Below are 22,594 nucleotides of genomic sequence, written 5' to 3' on the forward strand. Positions count from 1 at the left end.
GGACGAATCGGGTATATTCAGTCACGACTATGGCAAACGATTTTGTCACAATCAGTACAAGCTTGCTCACTCAGGTACTTACGCCATCAACGGTCATTCTGTGTATCAAACTTTAGTCATTGGTCTAATTAGAATTGCGGCGCGCTCCGCTGATCATCTCATCCTATGAAGTCGTGTGCGGTCCCGCTTTTACGCACAGCATGTCTTCGTAGATTGTAACATCATTTACTACCAACTGGTAACCGGAAGTCTCCTGTGCTATATTATCGACGACTTCGCTACTGGCAGTGACTGGAGTAAACATCTCACCTGTTCGATTAAATTATTTGAAATGACGAAATTCTTAAAGGTCGTTTACCACTGTCATCTGGATATTACGGGATAACGGAGGATTATTTAGGATAAAGCGGGATCCTGTAGACCTACTCTATTCTTTCTGGGATTTTTTCAAAAGGCAAAACTGTAATTTCATCAGGATCGAAAGATGAGCGAGAAACGAGATCGTGATCGTGAGGCCCCCAGCCGCAGGCGGCCACACAGTATCGCCATCACTGGCTTCAAGGACTTCAAGGTAAATTTAGCCTACGTCCATAAAAAAAAAGAAGAAGAAGAAAAAAAAAACTTGCCACTGCTGAGATTCTGCATTTGTTTCTATTCATCTCGTTTGTAGTTTAGCCTATGACTGTGATGTTATTATGGACATGGTATTAATTTTGTCCGTGTCATCCGCCACCATTGATTGCATCGACATCGTGTTGATGTGGCTGTAATTTAGTGTAAAATTTTTATAGACTCTAGAAAAAAAATTGAATCTGATGATGCCAAGAGCAGAAGAAGATGAAGTTAGACGAAGGAAAAAAGAAACATTATAACGTTAGAAATCTGCAGTGAAATTGGTGTTGACTCTGCACACTTAGACACGTGAATAGCCATATCAAAGGATTAGGGTAAACCCAGGGACGCTCAACACTTGTAGTATTTGTACATTTGTAGGCTTCATGTCTATTTGGGCTGGTTGCAGTTTGATCCCTTGTAAGTTGTATACTGGAGTGCTAGAGAGTATTCAGTGGTCTTTTTATACTGCTGTCAACATTTCAGTTTCACTTCTAACAACATGGAATTCGTGATGATCAAACACTTTAATTAGCAGGTTGTGTAAAGTGAATTTTAACATAAAACACAATGCAATGAATGAGGATCAATTTTCATTAATGCTTGAGTTTGTTTGACTTTGAATTAAAAAATAAAGAACAAAAGAGAAATGGGTGGTGGAAATTCCATCGAACATCATTAGACATATAATTTTATAAATGACAATGTGAGAAATTGCTCAAAATATGAAGCTTTGCATGTTTAAAAAACAAACAAACAACCCCCCCCAAAAAAAAAAAAAAAACAACAACAACAACAACAACAACTCAGTGTTACTAGGGTACAGACAATGCAGTTCCGGAGTTACTGACCAAAAACAAATCTTTATACATGTATTGATTTTGTGTGTGGAGCATGATTGCCACATTGGGAAAGTTGTAACTTGGTGATTGCATTGTCACCTTTCATCTCATATCGTGTGTGTGTCTATTTGTGACCAAGTGATCACAGCTTGACAAAAACTTTAACCCGTTCCATACGGGAACCTGGTGGCATGTGTATTAAGTCTATGTGGGGATTTCAGAATTCAGTATGGAACGTGTTAACATTGCATATATGCCATCAATACGCTTAGTTCTCATGTACTTTAGCCTACCTATGTTCAATTTGCTTGACCCTTCTTTGATATTACTCTTGTTTACTGAAGCCAGCTTGAATTATAATGATGTGCAGTTGCACATTAGAGTGAAAAGCCACTCCATTATCAAGTTGCAAGTTTTTGAAGTTACAGCTGTAACAAAATTCATAAATGGTATAGGAAGCTATTCACTTTTAAAACTTGGACATAAAGACCTTATTTAGCAAATTATGAAAATAAAAGTTCCATGACTTTTTAAATGTAATGTCAGAGACAATGGTCACAATCATTTAAACTTTGTAAAGTTTGTGTGTGTGTGTGTGTGTGTGTTGAGTCTAGAAGAAGCTTTATGCTTTGCACTGTGTGAAGTTATTGAAGAAGACATTTAATTTGTTGATAATTAGCCCTAGACATGACATGCTACCATACAATGTACTAACTGATGAAAAATGATTAGGACATCATGGTCTCAAATTTTATGAGTTAGATTTTGGAACCACTGTCATAATTAGCATAACCCATGCAAACACATGAAACTTTCAAATTCTGTATATTGGGTAATGTTTAATATTAAACATACATGTACAGCATTAACAAAACTCCTACGATACATGTACATACAACTTACAGCATGCTGAAAGTGTTTATAGTGTGCTGAAAGTCGCCCGATTTCCCAATATAGAAGCCTTTGTTACGTCATAAACCCTCAACTGCAGGGCGCGCCTTGCCTAGTAGAAACTAGAGCACGCACTTTAGTGCGCGCATACAAACCTCAAATACGCGCAGCCTGAACTCCCAAGTTCATTGACCCTACCTGCCAAAATATCAAAAATCCTTCATAAATTCCCCAAAAATTATTGGATTATTACCAAAAGTTAATCGTTTGTTACTTGTGTCATTCTCAACCTTTCCTGCAAGTTTCATCCCAATCCGTTAACTACTTTTTGAGTTATTTTGCACATGGACAAACTAACTAACGAACGAACAAACGAACACACAAACCAGCGGTAACGAAAACATAACCTCCTCCCTTGGTGGAGGCAATAATCTATTCACAAGTTGTCATTGAGCAGTTATTAATATCATGGAGTTTAGCTACATACTGTGTGCACAATTTTTCAAATGTTTTGTTTATTATCACCAATAAACCAAGTTTTGTAGATTGCTCTGCAGTGTTCCTTATGAGGTAAAGTTTTTTTCCACATACAATGTATTATGCATGCATTTGTTTCTGTGAACTACCCCAAGCATTTTTGTGCTTCAGTTGTTACATTGTAGGTAAAGGTCAAGCTACAGGTATGCTGAGAAACTGCTTTGAAAGGTGTAGCTACTGAGAACAGCTCAAGCATGTCAAATTAGATAAAACCCCCAGTGTCATTGATACATTCTTACTGCACCTAATGGCATACATGATCAATTGTGTGCCTTCTTGCTAGCAGATTTTGAACTTGGATCAAGTTGGACTTTGTACATCACAACATGGCTCATTGACTGCACAGCTAAATGAATGCTCTTTCTCGAAGTCAAATTTCTTTAACAGCAGCTTAATGTAGCATAACGCATACAATGTGATCATAGAGTAATGAGGGGAGACATTACGGCAAGATGGATATAAAAGAGGTATTATGAATCGTGATTATGGCCACCAGACATACAGACATGAAAGTGGTAATATGGGCTTTATTCCACCAGAATGGTCACATACACATTTAACAAGCCCTGTCAAGAGGCACATTTGTGTATAAAACATGGGCTTTAGGATATTTGTTCCAAGCAGGATTTTTAACAGCAATGTACATGTAGGCTATAGGGCCTACATGTACTTCTTGTTGGAGTCTAATGCATTTTTCACTATGCTATGAATGTTCCCATGGAAATTGGAATGATGTTTACCTGACTACACCTAAAGTATAACGTAAATATCGAGTTTTTGATTGACATGAGCCTGTTTATACTAATACGGAATGTACAAGATATTTTTTTTCCCCCACTTGTAACCAGTCAGCAGCGCTGCAGACAAGGCGTTCCCCTGATTGATCTATTGGTACAATAGAGAGCCCCAGGCTATATCTTTATACTAGCACCACAACTTCACTCATGCACACATCGTGTATACTTATGTGCTTAAATCTCTCATTCAAATCTAGTGTCACTTGGATGAATTGTAAGGAGACTGTTTAACATCTATCCTTTCACAAGCCTCACAAAGTTTCAGTCGAGAAAGAGGTTTAAATTATTCTTTTTTTTAATTGGCTTTGAAGAAAAAAAACTATAAGTTGACTAGACATCAAAGTGGACAGCTGAACCAAATACAGGTAGCTTGATATTGCACGCTGTATAATTCTCTCTACTTGAATTCCAGCTAAGCCTGCAATCAAGAACTTGAGATAGAGTGATGCTGTAGTCGCGTGGCATTCTTGTTTGGATTATCGTTATCACTTGATCTGCTACTGCCAATACAGTGTACAAGTGGGCATCAACAGTTTGCATGACACCGACTTGTTTGGCAAATTGCTTAGATAATTCATATTGTGAGAATGGACTCATTAGCCTAATGTCCTTCACCTGTGGCATGTGCTGTCATCAACTTTGAAGTTGTCATATACCTGTTGTCATCAGTGGGAAATACCATTGAGTGCCCTGTACCTTAATCTGCTCCTCTCATTGATTAGTCCCATTCATCATCACGCCATAAGTGTGAATACTCCATAGGATGGACTTTGTACACAATGACCTTCGTAGCATGGCCTTGATACTGATGATGCATTGAGTAGTAAGACATCCATTAATTGCACCATGACTGAGCCCTGTTTTTTTTTTTATTACTATTACAGGGTCATAAACAGTGGCACCTTGCAATAATTACAGTTACCTTGCAAGTGAAGCAAAAACATATGAGCATAGATCATTTTAGTTTAATGCCATAGCAACAACAGTTATTATAACAGACAGTGATTTCTAATCCCTCGATAGAGATGGGGGGGGGGGGGGGCTTACATATTGAATAGGCAGTTTTCTAGTCTAATGTGGCACAAATGTAAGACTTTTGTCAATTATGGAGGATTGAAGAACTGTACAAGCCCTTCTCGACCGTGATAGAAATACTGTGAGTAAAATTGATTTGGTTTCTGTTCTCCCTTTGTTTAAATTTAATACAAACTTGATGAAAATGCAGGTCCAGCATCTCCTAGTGAGACCTGGTAGACCATTATTCTTTGCTTGTTGTCATCACGCCATTGCTGGTCAGTGTACTAGTAATTAATTCTTTGTATTTGATGGGCTTGTAATCACACATTGTATCTGCAAGGGTGATACTTACAGAAAAACAAAATGAGTGTAGTAGAGGGTGAACTACATTGTATCAAGTAGTGTAATAAGAGATTTAGTGCAATCATCTGATGATAAAGTGGACCTGGTAGGGTAAGATAGGTGGCAGACTGGTCAAAATATGAATTGCCAAGAGGAAAAAAAACAAATAAAAATGAGTTGGTATAAATTGTTGTAATTGAAATTGAACAAAGCCAATGACCACAGATTTTCCTCTCTCCTCCCCACAGCAGCCTATTGTAGCATGCAGACCCAGTCAGTGTGCAGGGAAAGAGAGAGAAATGACCTATGCACGTACGATAGAAATAAATCACATGAAATGATGGCCTGTGAGCCAGCCAAGAGTGAGAGGCATTGTTTAGGGGGTACAGTTGTAGTTAGCTGTGCCTGTGAGTGCCTCATATCACTGCAAGCAGCCTTGTCAATACACATATGAGGCAATCTTGCATATCCGGTGCCTTTACTTGGTTTGCTTTAAATTGTAAACTCGACCCATCCTTTTGAGAGACTGGGCCGTTGTCTTTTTGTTTTGCATGAGCTGTTATAAAGGTGCTTTCAACTCCTGTGTATTCATATTGCTATACAGTCTTCCTATTTAGAACCTTGAGATTTCTCGGCATGCATCATTCATTGATGAGGTGGGTGTTGTACGGTATGTGTAGATGAAACTTGATAAGGGGATGAACTGAGATACCTAGATGTAGTAATACAAAACTGAATCAGCAGGCTTTCAGAAGTAGTGCATGATCACATTCAGGTGGTAAAATGCTTGTAATTTTTTAGTTACCTGCTTGCCAGTGGCTACATGAGGATGTATCATAAAATTAGATGACCTTACATATAGAAATTCTAATTGCCCAGCACAAATCTGTAGGTAGATGCTTTTCTTGTTTGTCTGGATAATAAAGTGGGGGGGGGGGGGGGGGGGTCAGTTGTATCTGTACAGTCTAATAGATGTTTCCACATTGATTACTCACTATCCGTCAAAATACCCATTGACCTGCTAATTTTGAATGGGTCACATTGTGGCATTAATGAGAAGCAGATTTCTCCCTTATGGAATGGCCTAAAGTGACCCACACTTGTCTCCTGTCAAGGCCCACACTGCGCACAGGGGGGATCCCATTCCAAGCTCAGGTTGCTGTCTGTACGGTCTGTGGATGTAAACATGGCTGCAGACCAGGTAGCTATCCTACAGAGTGCTCCACAAGGTTTATTGCCACTTAGTGTAATATCAGATGGGCTACTTCCCAGTTCATCTGACACCAGTATGACCAAAAAACTCATTTGGTCTACTATCAATTTTGTCTAATGCCCATTTGGTCCAATCCTCACTTGGTCTGATGCCCAGTTTGACTAATTATTGTTTTGTTTAATGACCAGATGGTCTCATTGCAATTTCATTGCCATGGGATTTTTCCCATAGCACTTACTACACTATGGGTACTAGTAGACGAAATGAACATAGACCATCTGGAAGTAGATGAACTGGAAATAAGGCTAAGTGGCAATGTGACTGAATGATGAGATGAACTGGCTGTAGACGGAATGGGATTAGACCATGCATGTGGGTTGAGACTAAATGGTGGTTATTTAGACCAAGTGGGAGTAGACCATGGCCCTGTTTTACTTATAATTGATTATATACAATCTGTAGTTGATTTCTATGGTAAGTCTATGGCAGCCTGTGTGGTAAGGAAATTTATAATCAATTATATCTTTTGATAAAACGGGGCCTATGTACAATGTATGGATCACCCTCCACAGAGCCCAAGCCAGTCACAATATCTCAACTACCCGGGTACATGTAGTAGTATTGGGCTAAATGTCTTCCACACAGAATGTATTCCATTATTGTCATTCCTCTCTTCACAGCAGCTAGATGATAATTATGAAGATTTTCTTTATCATTGTTAGTTTGTGAGATTTTAGGTTCAGAATTTCTCTGCAAAGGCCAAACTAAGAGGTAATCAGAATGGTGAATGCACAATCTGTATAGACTTACTTGTACATACCTGGTATTCAAGTTTTTAAGTTGATCAAATGTGTCTAAGCAACTGCAGTGTTTGAAAGAGGATTTATTCACAAAGTCTTTCCATGGAAGTCCTGTCTGCAGTGGAAATTTTTGATATCCCTCATATGTTTGCATAGTTCTGAATATCATATCATAGACTGACATGTTTTCCTCCTCATTCTTCCACATAATACTGCAAGGTCCTTGTCAGCTATCTCCTGGGAGTAATATCTTACAAAGGCAGTGAACCGTACAAAGTAAAGTTTGCCAAGTTCACTGGATCAGCTTCTACAGCCTTTTAACTGTTTCACAAGATTTACTCTCTGTATTTTGTCCAGCTCTCTTCCTCTCCCGTTATTTGTTTGCAGGAATTAGTTTGATTCTTGGCACGGCATCAGGTTTCTGGTAGTTAGAGCTCGAAAGCTGTGCATAAATGATGCATGATGAACTCTACTCTACTAAAAATCAAGTTGAATGAATTTGAAGCTGTGCATGAAGCAGGGCAAATCTTTTCTGTATTTTAAGTAAAGCTAAAAAAGAAAGGAAAAAAAAAAAGCCCTTCCTATAATAAATGATGGCATACCTATGATAACAAATGATGGCATACCTTCACCATAGGACATTGATTAGGCAGAGAATGAGAGTGAACTAAAAATCAAATGAGGGTTGATTTTTTTTTTTATTTAAAGAAAGAGTGTGGATGTGATTCCAAACACATTTATGATAATGTCCCAGTGATACAGTACTATCCCTCTTCAGTTGAGTACATCTGTGCAGATAAAGTGTATGCATGCTAATTTTAGTCGAATACCTGATAACGTAGATGTTTCTATGTATACATACCTATCACATATCAATCTAAACCTGGCAAGGTCATCATCCTTTTGTTTGTGCCATTATTAGGTCATGATTAGGAATGACTCAATATGTAGCCCCTTCCCTGCTGCTGCTACTGCTGTGCTCCGAAACGGTTTTTGCAGAGGTTGTCGTGTTACTCGCCGGGGTCGTGTCTCATTAGCGCTGGGGTGGAAGTAACCGCACTGTTTTAATCTGATTTTATTGATTACCGGTAGGGGGTTGCGGTGCCATACCTACTCCGTGCGAAATATGAAATAGATGTGTGCAAGGTCCCTACTTGTGGAGAAATATCGTCCAATCAGGGCGCAACAGTGTGTACAGCATCTGGAGTGCTATTGTGTATTTTGAAAGTAGCATCTGTGACTATTTCTATTGTTCACCATCAATACAAGCATCGTATTTCCAATCATTCTACTTTCACTCTGGAGTCTGCCTCAAAAGGGACTGTTCTTGGTACATGCAAAAAAAAAAACAATGATTGGATACTGAACCTTTATGGGTGATGCCTACGAGCTCTCACTTTGTGGATATATACTGTACCATGTCAGTCTTGCGTCCCAAGTTTTTCGCCGTGTTTAGGAGTGCTTGATAGTTTGAATCATCATGTTTAAGGAGCATGTGAATACTGTGCTGGCGCAGCTGAAGGAGAACAAGTCGAGACTGAGAGAAACAACGGTAGGACATGTATGTTTTCTTCCCTGATTTTGAATTAATTGTGTTACACTTGTATACATGCTGGAGTGACGATCCCAGTTTTATTTGTTATGAACTTGTTTACATAATGACCCACCCAGTCAAACTGTGCAACTGAGAGTAACAGGGAAGCAACTAATCAAGTGCAAGGTATTGTCTTAGCTTTTGCACTCATGCAGTGATTGAAGAGCAATAATCATTGAATGTTTAGCAGATGTATCTTTTGGTTTTGTAAACAATTGTATGAATAAGGTGACATCTTTGTCAGGAGGTTACGAAAAGGTAATTTGGATAGCCAAAACTCATATTCCATGATGAACCTGGTTGTCTATTTTCACGTTTTCGGCATACGATGCCAAAAGTGAAAGAAAATCCATTACTTGTATCTGGTTTCTATCAATTTCTTTCTGCTGTGTAGGTTTAAACCCTTTCTGTTTTGATTTGTGATATTGTATTGCATTTTTATTTTAATTTGGTTGTATATTTTCAGCATGTTCAAATCAAAATGCAATAAAGATTACTAATCAAGCATGTAGAGTCTTTCAGCCGTTTCTTTTAATGACATTTTTTTTTTACTCTACCCCTGTATTGAATAAAGAGTATTTTAGGAGAATAAAACATTATATTAGTACAATTACCAACTTGTGATGAAGGCCGTGTGCCTACTTTGTGCTTATTGCAACACTGTGTAGATCGTTTCAGAGGAAAGATATCCATAACTTTTGATACTTATGATTACAAAATGGCTTTGATATTGCATGTAGAAATTATGGATATCACACTCATTGATGCTTTCAGAGAATGAAAGTTTACATTGTCAGGCATTTCCCTAAAAAAAAAAAAACACTTAATATTAATACTTTTTCAATAGTGCAGTCTTGTGAATGTGAAAAATGTGTTTAGCCCTCTTTTGACATTCAAACTTTTTCACTTTTAAGTGTATGATTCTTTTACAACACATTTTTCCCCCTCAGGAGATTACCACATAGTTGGTATCACACTAGTTTACTAATGTATCTAAATAGCATTCAGTTCTGTAGCAACCCATTTATTTCATTTTGCAATTCATATAGTTTTATCTTTTTTATTTTTTAGATTGCTACAATGTCCACAACTTCTTAACTGATATATTTAAAGTGAACATCAAATCTATGGGTATTCTCCCCCTCCCCCAAGAATTTGTAATAAATGTTTCAATCCACACATTCTTTGGTAGTTGTATGTATAAATTTCAATGTACATTTGTTAGTTGCTGTGATGTCAAGTAATTCTTGGCCAGAAACAGTTCTGTAAGAAAGGTATGCACAATTGATGATGAATCAATTCATTTTCTTACACCTTTTTGCTACAGCCCGATAGTACACATCCTGGATCACAGTACACCTGTAATCCAATTTGTATCTCATTACATCTGATTAAACAAGTGTTCAAACATTCACCTACTGATTTGCTATGCTACTTGATCTAGATGTCTGCATTGCATCTACTGAATTGTAAAGTACCCAGTGTATGGCCTGAGAATGACTCATCAAACTACTAATGAGATAGCAGATGGTTTGTTTCTTGCAATTACGGCCAGAGCGTTTTAGTCATATCAGGTACTTGTGAGAAACCTTCTCTCAGGACTGTGCTAAGGGGCACAAAACTAGTGCCTAGTACCTCCTTGGTGTAACAACTTGAGAACACTTTTTTTTTTTGGGGGGGGGGGAATCATGTAAATCAATTCATTAAAATATGAATTATTTAAGCTTTGATAATGCAAATTTAATGAATTGTGTGAGAGGACTTGATTATCGATTTTAAAGTGACGAGTGTGAACTTGGGTGAGTTTCAATCAAGACTGTTATCAATAAAGAAGGAAATATGTTGCAAAAAGTCTAATGTTGGTAGTTTCCAGATTTAAATGCATAGTGGCCTATGCTGGTAGATTTCTCATTTTTATTTTAAAGGGTCTTGTGAATTGTTCACTTTTGGACAATCACAGCTGTAGATAAAGTAGAACAACATGTGAAAATTGTTTCATTTCTGGCCATTACTGTATAGTCACTGATACAGAACAGTGAATTTGCCCACCGTGAAAGTTACTTTTTAGAATGTCAGTACAGTGATACAAATGTTTGATGATATGATAACAGATTTTTTTTTTTCTAAGTAGGGGCTATACTGTAGGTCCTTACTTTTGCTTCTACAGCAACAAAAAGTACCTAGTATGGCAACACATTTTTCTTCCTATCTGTGATAGTCACACTGCAGTGTTGTTGTTTTTAGCAAGCAATTGCCTAGATTTGAGGGCATCCAGCAGAAAATCATAAAAAGGAAGGACTTTTGTGGGATCTGTTCATGCTTCAGTGGTGTTGAGAGGCCTGCTGTACGTAGGGTATAAACTGTGAAGTCTCAACAATGCTGGGTATTCCTAGAGTGTGCAGCGAAAGGATTTTATATGTAAAATCTGCCGAAACCAATCCTTTGGCTTGCATTCCACTAGCCTGAGATAGAGACAAGGATTCACTTGTGAAAGAACTATAGAATTCTTGGCCCACGCCTGTTTGACGAAAACAACCCCATGACCTGATCTCCTCTCATATTACAAGTTTCAGGTTCAAGTTAAGAAGTGAAAACCTAGACATTATACAGTGTAGTCCTCAAGCTGTTGGAAACTGTAGCAGTAATATTTGACTACTATTAAAACGTCTAAGTTTGAACGGTTGGTTTCCTTTGTATTAAACACAAGTCACATGGCATCATATTTCTCACACTTTGACCCATTTGCCTGGAATCGTGGGCCAAGTCAAGTTCCTTTAACTTTGTGTTGCATGCAGCATGGTTTTCCCCAAATAAGTTGGATGCAAGAGGACCATAAAATGTAACAATAACATAATCTAATGTGTAACAAAAGAAAAGTCTATCATTTTACAGATGCTTGTTTAACACTGAGAAAGTGAAAGTTGCTGCATTGAAAGCAAGCACAGCATTTTACATCAGCGAGTGCTGTGACTACGAGACCAAGAACTGTTGGCAGGAGATGGTGGTAGGGATTGCAAGGGGCACTGGGGTCAAATCACATGAGGGTCAAAGGTCACTCAGCGATCAATTTTCATGGAGGAGGGTAGTAATACTTTGCCACTGAACTTCATGAAATGCCTAAAACATGAGGACAATTCACATCAACAGGGAAAGATCATGATATCAGAAAAATTGTGGCATTTCACTTTTAGTGATAGTTGTGAGGCAACTGTGCTGAAAGATCAGGCAGGAATAGTGCATGCTGCAGAGTATGGCCTGCTCTATTGCGTGAAGGTTACTGTGTTGATTTCCATTTTTATGCCTCCGCCACGAAGTGGTGCCGGAGGCATTATGTTTTCGGGTTGTCCGTCCGTCCGTCCGTCCGTCCGTCCGTCCGTCCTTCCGTCCGTCCGTCCGTCCGTCCGTCCTTCCGTCCGTCCGTAATGAATTTTGTGGACAAGGTAACTATCAAAACCTGTTGAGGTATCCTAATGAAACTTGGCATGTATGTGTATTAGGGGGTGAAGTTGTGCCTATCAACTTTTGGGTGCACATGCTCAAGGTCAAAGGTCAAAAGGTCAAGGTCAAATACATAAAATTTCACTTTTTCCACCTTATCTATTGAATGCCTGAAGATATTTTCTTGAAACTTAGTGTATACATGTATTACCCAATTAAGATTCTCTGGTGAAAGTTTGCGTCATGAGGTCAAAGGTCAAAGGTCAAAAGGTCAGGGTCAAATACATGAAATTTCACTATTTTCGCCATATCTATTGAATGCCTGAAGATATTTTCTTGAAACTTAGTGTATACATGTATTACCCAATTAAGATTCTCTGGTGAAAGTTTGGGTCATGAGGTCAAAGGTCAAAAGGTCAAGTAAAAATATCAAAACTTCTTTTTTTTTCTCCGTGCCTTGGAAAATTGTTCAAGGTATCTTCATGGAACATAGTGGGCATTTCCGTGAGTTGTGCGACATGACCACCAAAATTTTACCCGCATATTTCAGGACAACTGATAATCTTACTTTGTTAGCCATAGTTTGAAGTGTGTGAAACCAACTTTACGTTTAAGAAAAGTTCCTTTTTGTGCATTTTTATACCTTTTGAAGCCAGAAAGCATTTTTTGACCTAAAAATCCCTAAAAATGCATTTTTGTTGCTCTTTGTGATTATTTTTTATATTTGAGGCTCAAATCAAACTTTGCTTGGTTTTACAAATCAAAAATATATTAATCTTGCAGAAAATAAAGTGGAGACCTCGATATAAGATATGTACATGTACTTCGGACACCAGCGTGCTCTTACATAGCTCGAGAAGCTGCTGTAACGTGAGTTACCGAAACATGAACTTTTTAACCTAGCAATTTTACTATGCCCAACTGAGACATGGTATTTTGGATTATCAAATAACTATGCAGCACACATCCAAGAAATATGATGGGACTTATAGTCTTTGCTTCAAATTCTCATAACAGAGGTCTTAAAATTGTAACGTGAGTTACCATGTAACGTGAGTTACCGCAATGTAACGTGAGTTACCGACATGATTTTTCTTTAATACCAAGAAATGATATGAAGGTTGTGATTGTAAGTAACCAATGCGTACATGATTACTGAACTCTTGTATTAAGATTCTATTTCCAGTAGATTCACTGTTATTCTCTTGGTCTCTCTCTATCACCAAACCAACTGGTCTACATGTACAATGTATTAATTACACATGTTCATCACATGTTAACTTTTGAAAGAAACTGTTCCATATTTACTATTTTATATTACAGTGCATGTATACTGATCTGTTACGAAAGTTGTTAAAAGACATTTCTTCTGAAGCTGCATGGACCTTGTTCCAGCAAATTATAAAAATTTTGTGATAACTATTAAAAGCCTCCTGATTGGGATAATCACTGCATGATTACTCTTGAAAAGTTCTTTAAAATCTTGTTTTTGTAATTCAAGTGATTATTATTTGACATTTCATAGTTTATACCTACCTGTATAGACCAAAGCCATTGTTTATGAGGCTGAAACATTTACATGTATGAACATAATTTTAAGATTGGATCTCGCTTCCTGCTGTTTTTTCTGAGATTTTTGAGAACTGAACATTGTGAATATGACACGCTTATGTGTTTTATACTATTCTACTCTGAGGTTTTAGCTATATTGTTGCAAAATCCTACAATGAAACTTTTCCATGTTTACTATAATTTACTTTACATGCTGATCTATTACCAAAAACTTGTTGAATGTGAACCTCATTATCAGACATTTTCTTTAAGAGCTGGACAGTTATGTACACTACCTTAAAGCAAACTATCAACATTTTGTGATATTAATAGTTAGCCTCCTGGTCACAAAATATTTACTATTCATGTTTTTCATTGGGATTTACTGCTTCAGGCTGCTTGATTACTCTAGAAAATACTGGTATTATATACTTTTTACATGTATGTACAATTTAAATAATGGCTACTTGACATTTCATAGACCAAAGCCATTGTTTTTTAAGGCTAAACATTTATAAACATGTTTTATTAAACTGATCAATACTGGTAGCAGATAACTAAAATTTATCTGCAGTTTCTGCAATTCAAGTCTAATTTCTGTACCAGTTTCGTATAAGAATTTGTAAACAAATCAAACATACAAACAAGTGATTATTGAGTAATTAAAACAATTATCAAATAATTGGAATATATATTGCATTGTTTAAAAGTTAAAAGATTTATTGAAATATTTCATTTCTGAACTTTAAACTCTCCACAGACTACATGTACAGGTCTCTAGTCTCGTGACTCAGTGTATTAAATGGAATAGTTTATGGATGACTTGCTTTATCTAGATAGCCTGAAATCCATTTAAATCTAGTAAAATAAAAAAACAATCAAATCAAATCCTCAATTAAATCCTCAATTTCTGATGCATTTGTTAACTGGAAAAGAGTGTAATTTAATGAAGTAGACTCTGTTTCATATCATTTTGTTGAATATAATTTTTGTCTCAGTACAAATGAAAGCTTGGAAAACGACTCAATTAAAAATGAAATTTATCTTCAAGTTGGTATTCTAAATGTAAAGTTTCCTGCCTTTTGGTAATCTCATGGATAAAATGGGATTAATTACTGTCAGATCAATGTTCAAATCAATTTAGATTCTTTATTCCTGGAGTTTGTTTGTGAAAAAAAGTTGTCTTGGTAAGTTTTCTTTGGATTATTAAGACAAAAAATCGTCTTGTGATCATGTGGACAAACTGTAACGTGAGTTACCGTAACGTGAGTTATCGCTTCACATGACGATACCTGGAGAATGTAAGACAATTTGAATTTTTACCATACTCGGTGATGTATGTTGTTAGTCCATGACTTTGACACAATAGACTTTAAAGTCTCTCTGTTTCTTGTTTGAGGAAACTTTTGAATATAAGACATGCCAAATTTTTGCATGTCCAAATTATGTAACGTGAGTTACCGACATTTGTAGTGTTTTTTCTCATAGTTCACATAAGAGTCTGTGGATGTTATGTTGCTGTGAGGTAGGATGGAGGTGCATGATACTCATTCACATATAGTAACTCATATCACTAATTAGGTTTTAAGGATATTGATCTCAACAATCTAATTTTGAGTTCAAAATGTAACGTGAGTTACCGTGGAAATGCCCACATACATGTACTGACTGGAAGTGATTATCTAGAGAATGTAGGGTTCATGGGGTCAAAGGTCAGGGTCAAAGGTCAAGTGCAACACTTCAAAATTTTACTATTTCCCTCATATTTATGCAATGCCAGCAGGGTTATTATTTTTTTACACTTGGTGTATGCATGTGTAACCTAATAGAAATTCTCTGGAAAGTTTTTTTTTTTTCTTCTTTTTTTGCCTCAAAGGTCAAAAGGTCAAAGATCAAGTGAAAGTGCTGAACTAACTTTTTCCTCCATATCTCGAAGTGGCTCAAGTTATCTTGAAACTTAGTACATATTATGCATGTTCTACCTGGAAGTGATTATCTTATGAATTTTAGGGTCAAGGGCCAGATGAAAATGGTAACAATTTACTATTCAATTCAGAAATTGCACTTTTTCTCCTCACCTGTACCTTGAAAATTACTCAATGCCTAAATGTATGAATGGGTCAAAGTCAAGTTAAAGTCCTTAAATCCCTAGATACATGCTCTCCTATTCATCCAATTAAACCTAGGTCAAGGAAGGTGAAATTTCAACACATTTGTGACAAACTTGTCATTTCAATATTTTGCCAATTTTGTGAAAATGTAATCACACATTGTCCACATGTACTATCTAGACCTATTGGGAAAATCATGCATTATGGCGGAGGCATACCAGTCGCCAAAGCGACATTTCTAGTTTTGTTTTTTGTTTTTTTTTATTTGTCAGGTGACTCCATGCACTATTTGAGTCCTTTTGAAACATTCTGCAAGTCAGCCTGGCTGTTGTTTACACCCCAATTACATAGGCATTGCTGTACACAGCAAACTGCAGAGCCAACAACACTGTATTATACAGTAGTGACAGACACTTTGATTTTCTTTTAGTACGATGAGAAGAATTGTCAGACATCATGATTTTTAGTGTTTACAATATTTCTCAGATCATGAGAATAAGCATAGCAAAAGCAAACAAACAAACAAACAATTTGTCCTTTTTTTTTAAATTTCCAGTTTGTCCAACTGACTGTGAGATAACTTGTAAGTCAAAGGCTAACCATATATCATCCTGTAAAACACAATATTTTCGCAGCATGACATGTTCACGAGTTGGAGCCGATGGCCTTTTTTGTGGCATGAAATTTTCGCGAGTTGCCTCTAACATTCAATGCGTATAGTGTAGACAAGAACTTTCATGTGCATTTTAATTTCGCAAATCTTGGCTCCACGAAATTGTGAAATTAAAATGCCCGCGAACATTCCTCGTTTTACAGAACACACTTCCAATTATTACTCTTTACGCTATGGGGGCTTTATTGAAAATCATTGTTTGCCCTGAAGTCTGGTTTCAGTAGTAGTCTATATAGTTTACACTGGGTTTGAAAACCTTGTTGCCTTCTCCATTACAGAAAGAGGAAAATTTATTATGATGTGGAGTTTGAAAGTACAGTACAGTACATTTTGTCTTGCTTGTTGTAGCCAAGTTTATAACAACATTATTTGTACTAATCATTTGGTTGTTTTACAATGTAGATGCTAGTCACAGGATTCTTGTAACTGGGTCTGTACTAAGAGACTAGAATGATCAAATAGAGCTATGCTGCCTGAAAGTGTTAGGCAGGGCACCAGACTGGCTTGCATGGCATTTCAGGGTTATCTGAGGCTATCTATGATGGCGAAATAGAAATTACTATTGTTCAGACTGGACTTGGAGACTAACCTTTTCAACCTGAGAACTCCACCCCTTTCCAATGCAAATCAGAAATAGGCCTATATGGTATGTATGGAGAGGCATTGGTGACTCTGCGAATAACATCAATTTTGATGAATTGTTTAGTTGAGTGTAGTAGCTTTATAAGCGTAGAAATCATATTTTGTGATTCAGTTGTTTAATATTACATTGTATGTCTCACTTTGTGAATGAAAGAGATTTTATAGTCTACCATACAATGATATAGATAATATATTTGAGCTCATAGACAGATGATATAATTAATATAGGTAATCTTCCCAAGTCACCCACGGTACATCAGCCATTTTATAGAGCAGCAACATATGACGTATTAAAACTGTACATCATACGCATGAATTGCCATGGAGAAATAGGCCTACATAGTATCTTTCATATTTGTGAATGTATATTAAAGGTAAATATTAGCCCACATTTGTAAACCTGCAGCAATTGGTCTCATAGTTAGCATGGAGTTTGGGTATGATTGCAGTAACACCTGTGCAAAATTTCGTTCCAATTAGTCCATTACTTTCATAAAAATAAATGAAAATGCACCGTAATCCGTATGCATGCGTATAACGCTCGCTAGCTCCGGTCCACGTACGTGTTACATGTACAATGTACGTAGCTATAGCCCGCGCTCGTAATTCGATTTTGGGTCGGGTTGACCCGGTTTGAAAATTGATTTTAAAACGATGATTTTCTCTCTTTTATCGAATGGTATAGACAAAGAGCGACAGGTGAGGTATGTTACTGTTATAACTTGTACTTGAAGTCATATTGGACCTGTTTTATGCAGTGTTGATTTTCATGGGTTTGCAAATGTGGGCTAGTACCTTTAAGGGGGCAATGGATGACAGAAAATTTAACAGAAATCAAGAGAATTGACCAGAAAGTCACACATTTATTACTTACTCATCTAACATTGTCATTTTTATGGCTCAAATTAGTGGCTTTGATAATGTGTCTGGTAATTGATTTTTATGGTGCCTGGCTGAGGTTTTCTGTATGAGGTGAAAATGTACAAATTGTACTGATTACATTGTGGGCAAAAATTCCTCAAGGCCAAAGGTCACTGAACTGTGGTTAATTTTGTTACAGGAATTTTAAGTCATGATTTTATCTATAATATAGGAATGTCCATTGGTAATATATCAACTGGACAGGGATGGAAAAATATATCAGCAATTATTGTCATGAAATTATTGTACTGAAATATCAGCGTTCAAAGGTCAGTATCTTTTTAGAGAAAAGAAGTCATATCCTGTCATTGCTTCAGCTAGAATTGTACATTAATGATAGAAGTTGGTGGACAGGGAATTCAACAATTATTTGCATGAACACAACAGCAATTATTTGTGAAAGATCAAGGTCATAGGTCACTTTGTTCTAACATTGCATTCTTGAGCTAGAGTGTCCATCAGCAATCTCATTAGATAAGAAGAGTAGAAAAATACAGAGTCAAAATTAAATTGCCTAAAATGTATGGGGTCATGGTCAAAGGTCACCAAAATATGACTATATTTTCAATTTTTTAATCTAAAATTCCAGTTGATGTGCAATGTAGGGCTTATGATCATGTTGTTTGGTATTAGGATAGAAGAAGATTTGAAAATATTTTCTTTGTGCAGAGAGGGTCGAAGGTCAATCCTTAACCCAAGGTCAAAATCAATGAGCTTCAGCAAAATGTAATTGAAGAAACCATATTTAATATGTACATGTACTTTATGGTACATGTTCTATGTAGTGACTGCATGAAAAGCAGATGTACATATATCCTTGTCACTTGCACAATATTGGAATTCCAGAGAAAACAATCAGAAGTTGTCATAACACATATATATTGCAAAGATTAATCAATTATTCCATATAAATTTGAGTTATATTAGTCTGCATAATGTGTAGAGACAGAGGTGGAATTTGACACAAGACCATAATCAAGTAGCTGTAAAATGCCAATTTGAGTTTTCTCTATATAAATGATTTCCATGGATCGCATTAATGTGAATCTGACACTACATTGGAACTGTGGTTCATTGCAGCAGCTGAACTTGGATGTATTCAAATACATTTCAAATGCATTTAACATGCATCTTTCTATTTTTTTTTTAATAGCAAGTCATTTATGTTGTTTGGAAGAGGAGAGCATCTCATTCTTTCAGCTCTTTCTGCTATCTTTAATACAACACTTTTCTCTCATTCAGGCTGTATTGTTATTGACCAAAATGTAGATATTCTTGAGATTTTAATCACAGATTACCCCTAGTTCTTTTTAGTTATCAATGCCATTTATGTAGAAACACACTTTTTATGCCTCCGCCACGAAGTGGTGCCGGAGGCATTATGTTTTCGGGTTGTCCGTCCGTCCATACGTACGTCCGTACGTCCGTCCGTACGTCTGTACGTCCGTACGTCCGTCCGCTTTTGTTTAATCGGCTAAAGGTCAAAGGTCAAGGTCAAATCATGAAATTGTATCCGTTTACGCGATAACTCAAGACTGTATGGAGCAAATTTCACCAAACTTTGTTGGAGGATGATGTATGATTGGACAATTACTTGATTAGTTTTTCAGTGAAATCGGACAGAGGTCAAAGGTCAAAGATCAAGGTCAAATCCTAAAATTTATCTGTTTATGTGATAACTCAAAACTGGATGAAGCAGCTTTCACCAAACTTGGTCCAAGGATGATGTATGATGGGACAATTAGTTGAGTAGATTCTAGTGACATTGACAAGAGGTCAAAGGTCAAAAGGTCAAGGTCAAATGCTAAAAATGTTGCTATTTCCCCCATATCTATGCAATGCCCGCAGTTATTTTCTTGAAACTTAGTGTAGACATGTACTACTGCGTAAGGATTCTCCAGAGAGAGTTTCATGTCATAAGGTCAAAGGTCAAAAGGTCAAAGGTTAGGTGAAAATGTTGCAATATCACTTTTCTCGCAAATGGTTCAGTGTATCTTCGTGGAACATGGTACATATGCATGTACTGACTGGCAGGGATTATCTAGGGAATTTAGGGGTCATGGGTCAATAGTCAGGGGTTCAAAGGTCAAGGTCAACTCCTCAAAATGTTACTACTGTATTTCCCCTCATACATGTATACTAGTATATGCAATGATTGCATTATTAGTTTTAAAAGTGTTTAATATATGTACATGTATTACTTGATGGAGATTCTCTTGGAAATTTCCAGCCAGAAGGTCAAAGGTTAAGGGTCAAAGGTCAGGTTTAAATGAAAAAAAAAATATTTTGTACTGTAATTACACTCTTTCTTCATACCTTGAAAATTATACTCAATGCATAAACTTATAATAAGGTCGGTCAGAAGTCAAGTTAAAATTTTCAATTCCCCAAATATGTGTACCTGCACTCTTTAATAGACAATTATAGGAAACCCAGTTCGTGGAAAGTGAACATTCAAGATATTTCTGACAAACCTGTTATTTTGATATTTTGCCAGTTATGTGAAACTGTCATCACACATTGTCAAGACATTGTACTATACACCTATTGGGAGAATCATGCATTATGGCGGAGGCATCAGTCGCCGTAGCAACATTTCTAGTTTGGAACTGTGACCACAACCATTATCAGCAATAGAGTGTCATATGTTAATGGATTTTAACCCTGATTTAGATTATTAACAAGACTCTAATGATAAATAACAAGTCTTGCTTTCTTTTCTTCAACTTGTTTGATCATCGTTTGAATTGTGGTGCTACGGTCATGACTGGCTGACTGCCTCCTTGATGCATGAATATCTACAGTCTTCCTTTATTGTCATTTTTGTTGCGCCAGGTATATAGTTTTTACATGTTTACTTGCATCAGTATACAATATTACCTCTTAAACATTCTCTGAACCTGTCTCAAGTAATGAGATATTCTCTCTCTGTCAGACATATCGTTAGCTACCAGCATATTTACTTTGTTGCGCTAGCATGTTCTGAAAACACCGAAGTCTCCTGTTCTCTCGTCAAGGCCTAGTTGTGTTTGTTCAGGAGATTGCACGCTAGAATATCCAGGTCCAAGGTGTATGGGAATTTGCACAGCAGACTGAATACTTGTGTCTGGGTCATAGAAAAAGCTGACTGCCACTAATGACATGGACTCTTGGGTCATATTTGTCTGATAAATCTAGCCAGTTGCAATGGTTCTGGTCACTTCCTTACGAGCTCCTTAGAACTGTTCACTGGCAATTTCCTTCACCATCACTCCACCATACGAAGACTCAAAAGAGAGAGAGAGCTTGCTACCACCACCACTACCACTGAAGACCATCTCCCAACAGACAGACACTATCATTCTTCTCTGTGTGATGTGTATGTGCACAACCTCATTCTTGACGTCCACTCGTGAAAAGGAAGTGAAACTTGCGAGAGAAGCCGAGGCCGTGCAAATAATCAACATGACACACATTTTCTCTGAACGACCAAAGTGAGCGCAGTGAACGTGTACTGTATAGTCATCGAGCACCAGGGCGGATGGGTTTTTTTTTCCGCACACTATCTGAAAAGGATATCAGAGGAAAGTGTCTATATGTCTGTGTCTGTGCACAGTGTGCTCGTTAGTGTGTAGTGGCAAGAAGACACCACCATGTCGAAGCAATCGAGATCGGTGAGGAGGAGGGACAGTAAACCAAAGGTAGGATCATTCAGCTGGTACCTTGATTAATTACATCTACAGAGCTTCTCTTACAGAGCTTCTCTTTTTGTGATGATTTATGAAGACTAGGATTATATTTCAAATCATAAATGTGACCAATGTCTAGAGCTCTAAAAATTTTGCCGGAGGCAAGCCCTAGCACAGCTCATGTGGTTGTCAGTACGTAATGACCAGTTGATCAACTATGGATGTGGTGACATACCGACAGATACCACATGTAACCAGTGTAGTCAGACATCATTAAGCTTGGGACATTACTGCTCTGTGTTAACTTCTGCTGTATGGATCTACAGCTGTACCCGCTGTGAATTATTTAGTAGTGAAATATGATATTAACTGGTTTACTTGTATTGCGTCGAGAGATGATTATGTTCAGCCATGTCTGTGGAATCTAGTCTAATATTCCCTCGTGCCACAATGAACAACTGAAACTTGCATTCATTACTTTCATGAATGCATGTTGGTTGAAAGTGGTTGTTTAGATGAGTGTAATAAGACTAAAAATGTTGTTCTGCACATTGGTCTTGTGCTTGCCATGTCCAGTGTTACAACTGAGATGCTGATATGATAGTACCTGGTATGTGAACGCCTTGGAGGGGAAAGTTCACAAGCATTTGGGATCTACTTTGCGGTGAAACTGTTGTCATGTTTATATTCTAAACATGTAGAAAATAAAAGCACTGTAATGATTGGAATTAATACTGTGTAGTGTAGGAAACCATCAGAAAGAATTTTGAGGAGTGGCAAAATTTTTCTTCTCAGTCAGGCATGCTGTAAGTTATGCTAAGAAGGTAAAAGAGAATTCGTTACTGACCATAAACAGCTCAGCTTAAAATGCCTTTTCTCTCTCAAACAGAGAGACCTCATGAAAAGTGTAGGAGTTGTAACACTTGAAAAAGAGTTACCCAAGGT

At 37.1% G+C, this 22,594-nt stretch overlaps 1 protein-coding gene across 1 annotated transcript in view; it reads left to right on the forward strand.

Annotated features, from left to right (window-relative positions):
- Positions 1-288: 288 nt before the first annotated feature.
- Positions 289-22,594, forward strand: part of LOC140235526 (protein diaphanous homolog 2-like) — a 105,060-nt gene continuing 82,754 nt past the window's right edge. Inside the window, exon 1 of the mRNA XM_072315550.1 lies at positions 289-571. Coding sequence (XP_072171651.1) covers positions 485-571 — 87 coding nt within the window. The 5' untranslated portion in view covers positions 289-484. The remainder of the gene's footprint in view (positions 572-22,594) is intronic.

Source organism: Diadema setosum, chromosome 11 (assembly GCF_964275005.1).
Source record: "Diadema setosum chromosome 11, eeDiaSeto1, whole genome shotgun sequence".
NCBI classification, from domain to species: Eukaryota; Metazoa; Echinodermata; class Echinoidea; order Diadematoida; family Diadematidae; genus Diadema; species Diadema setosum.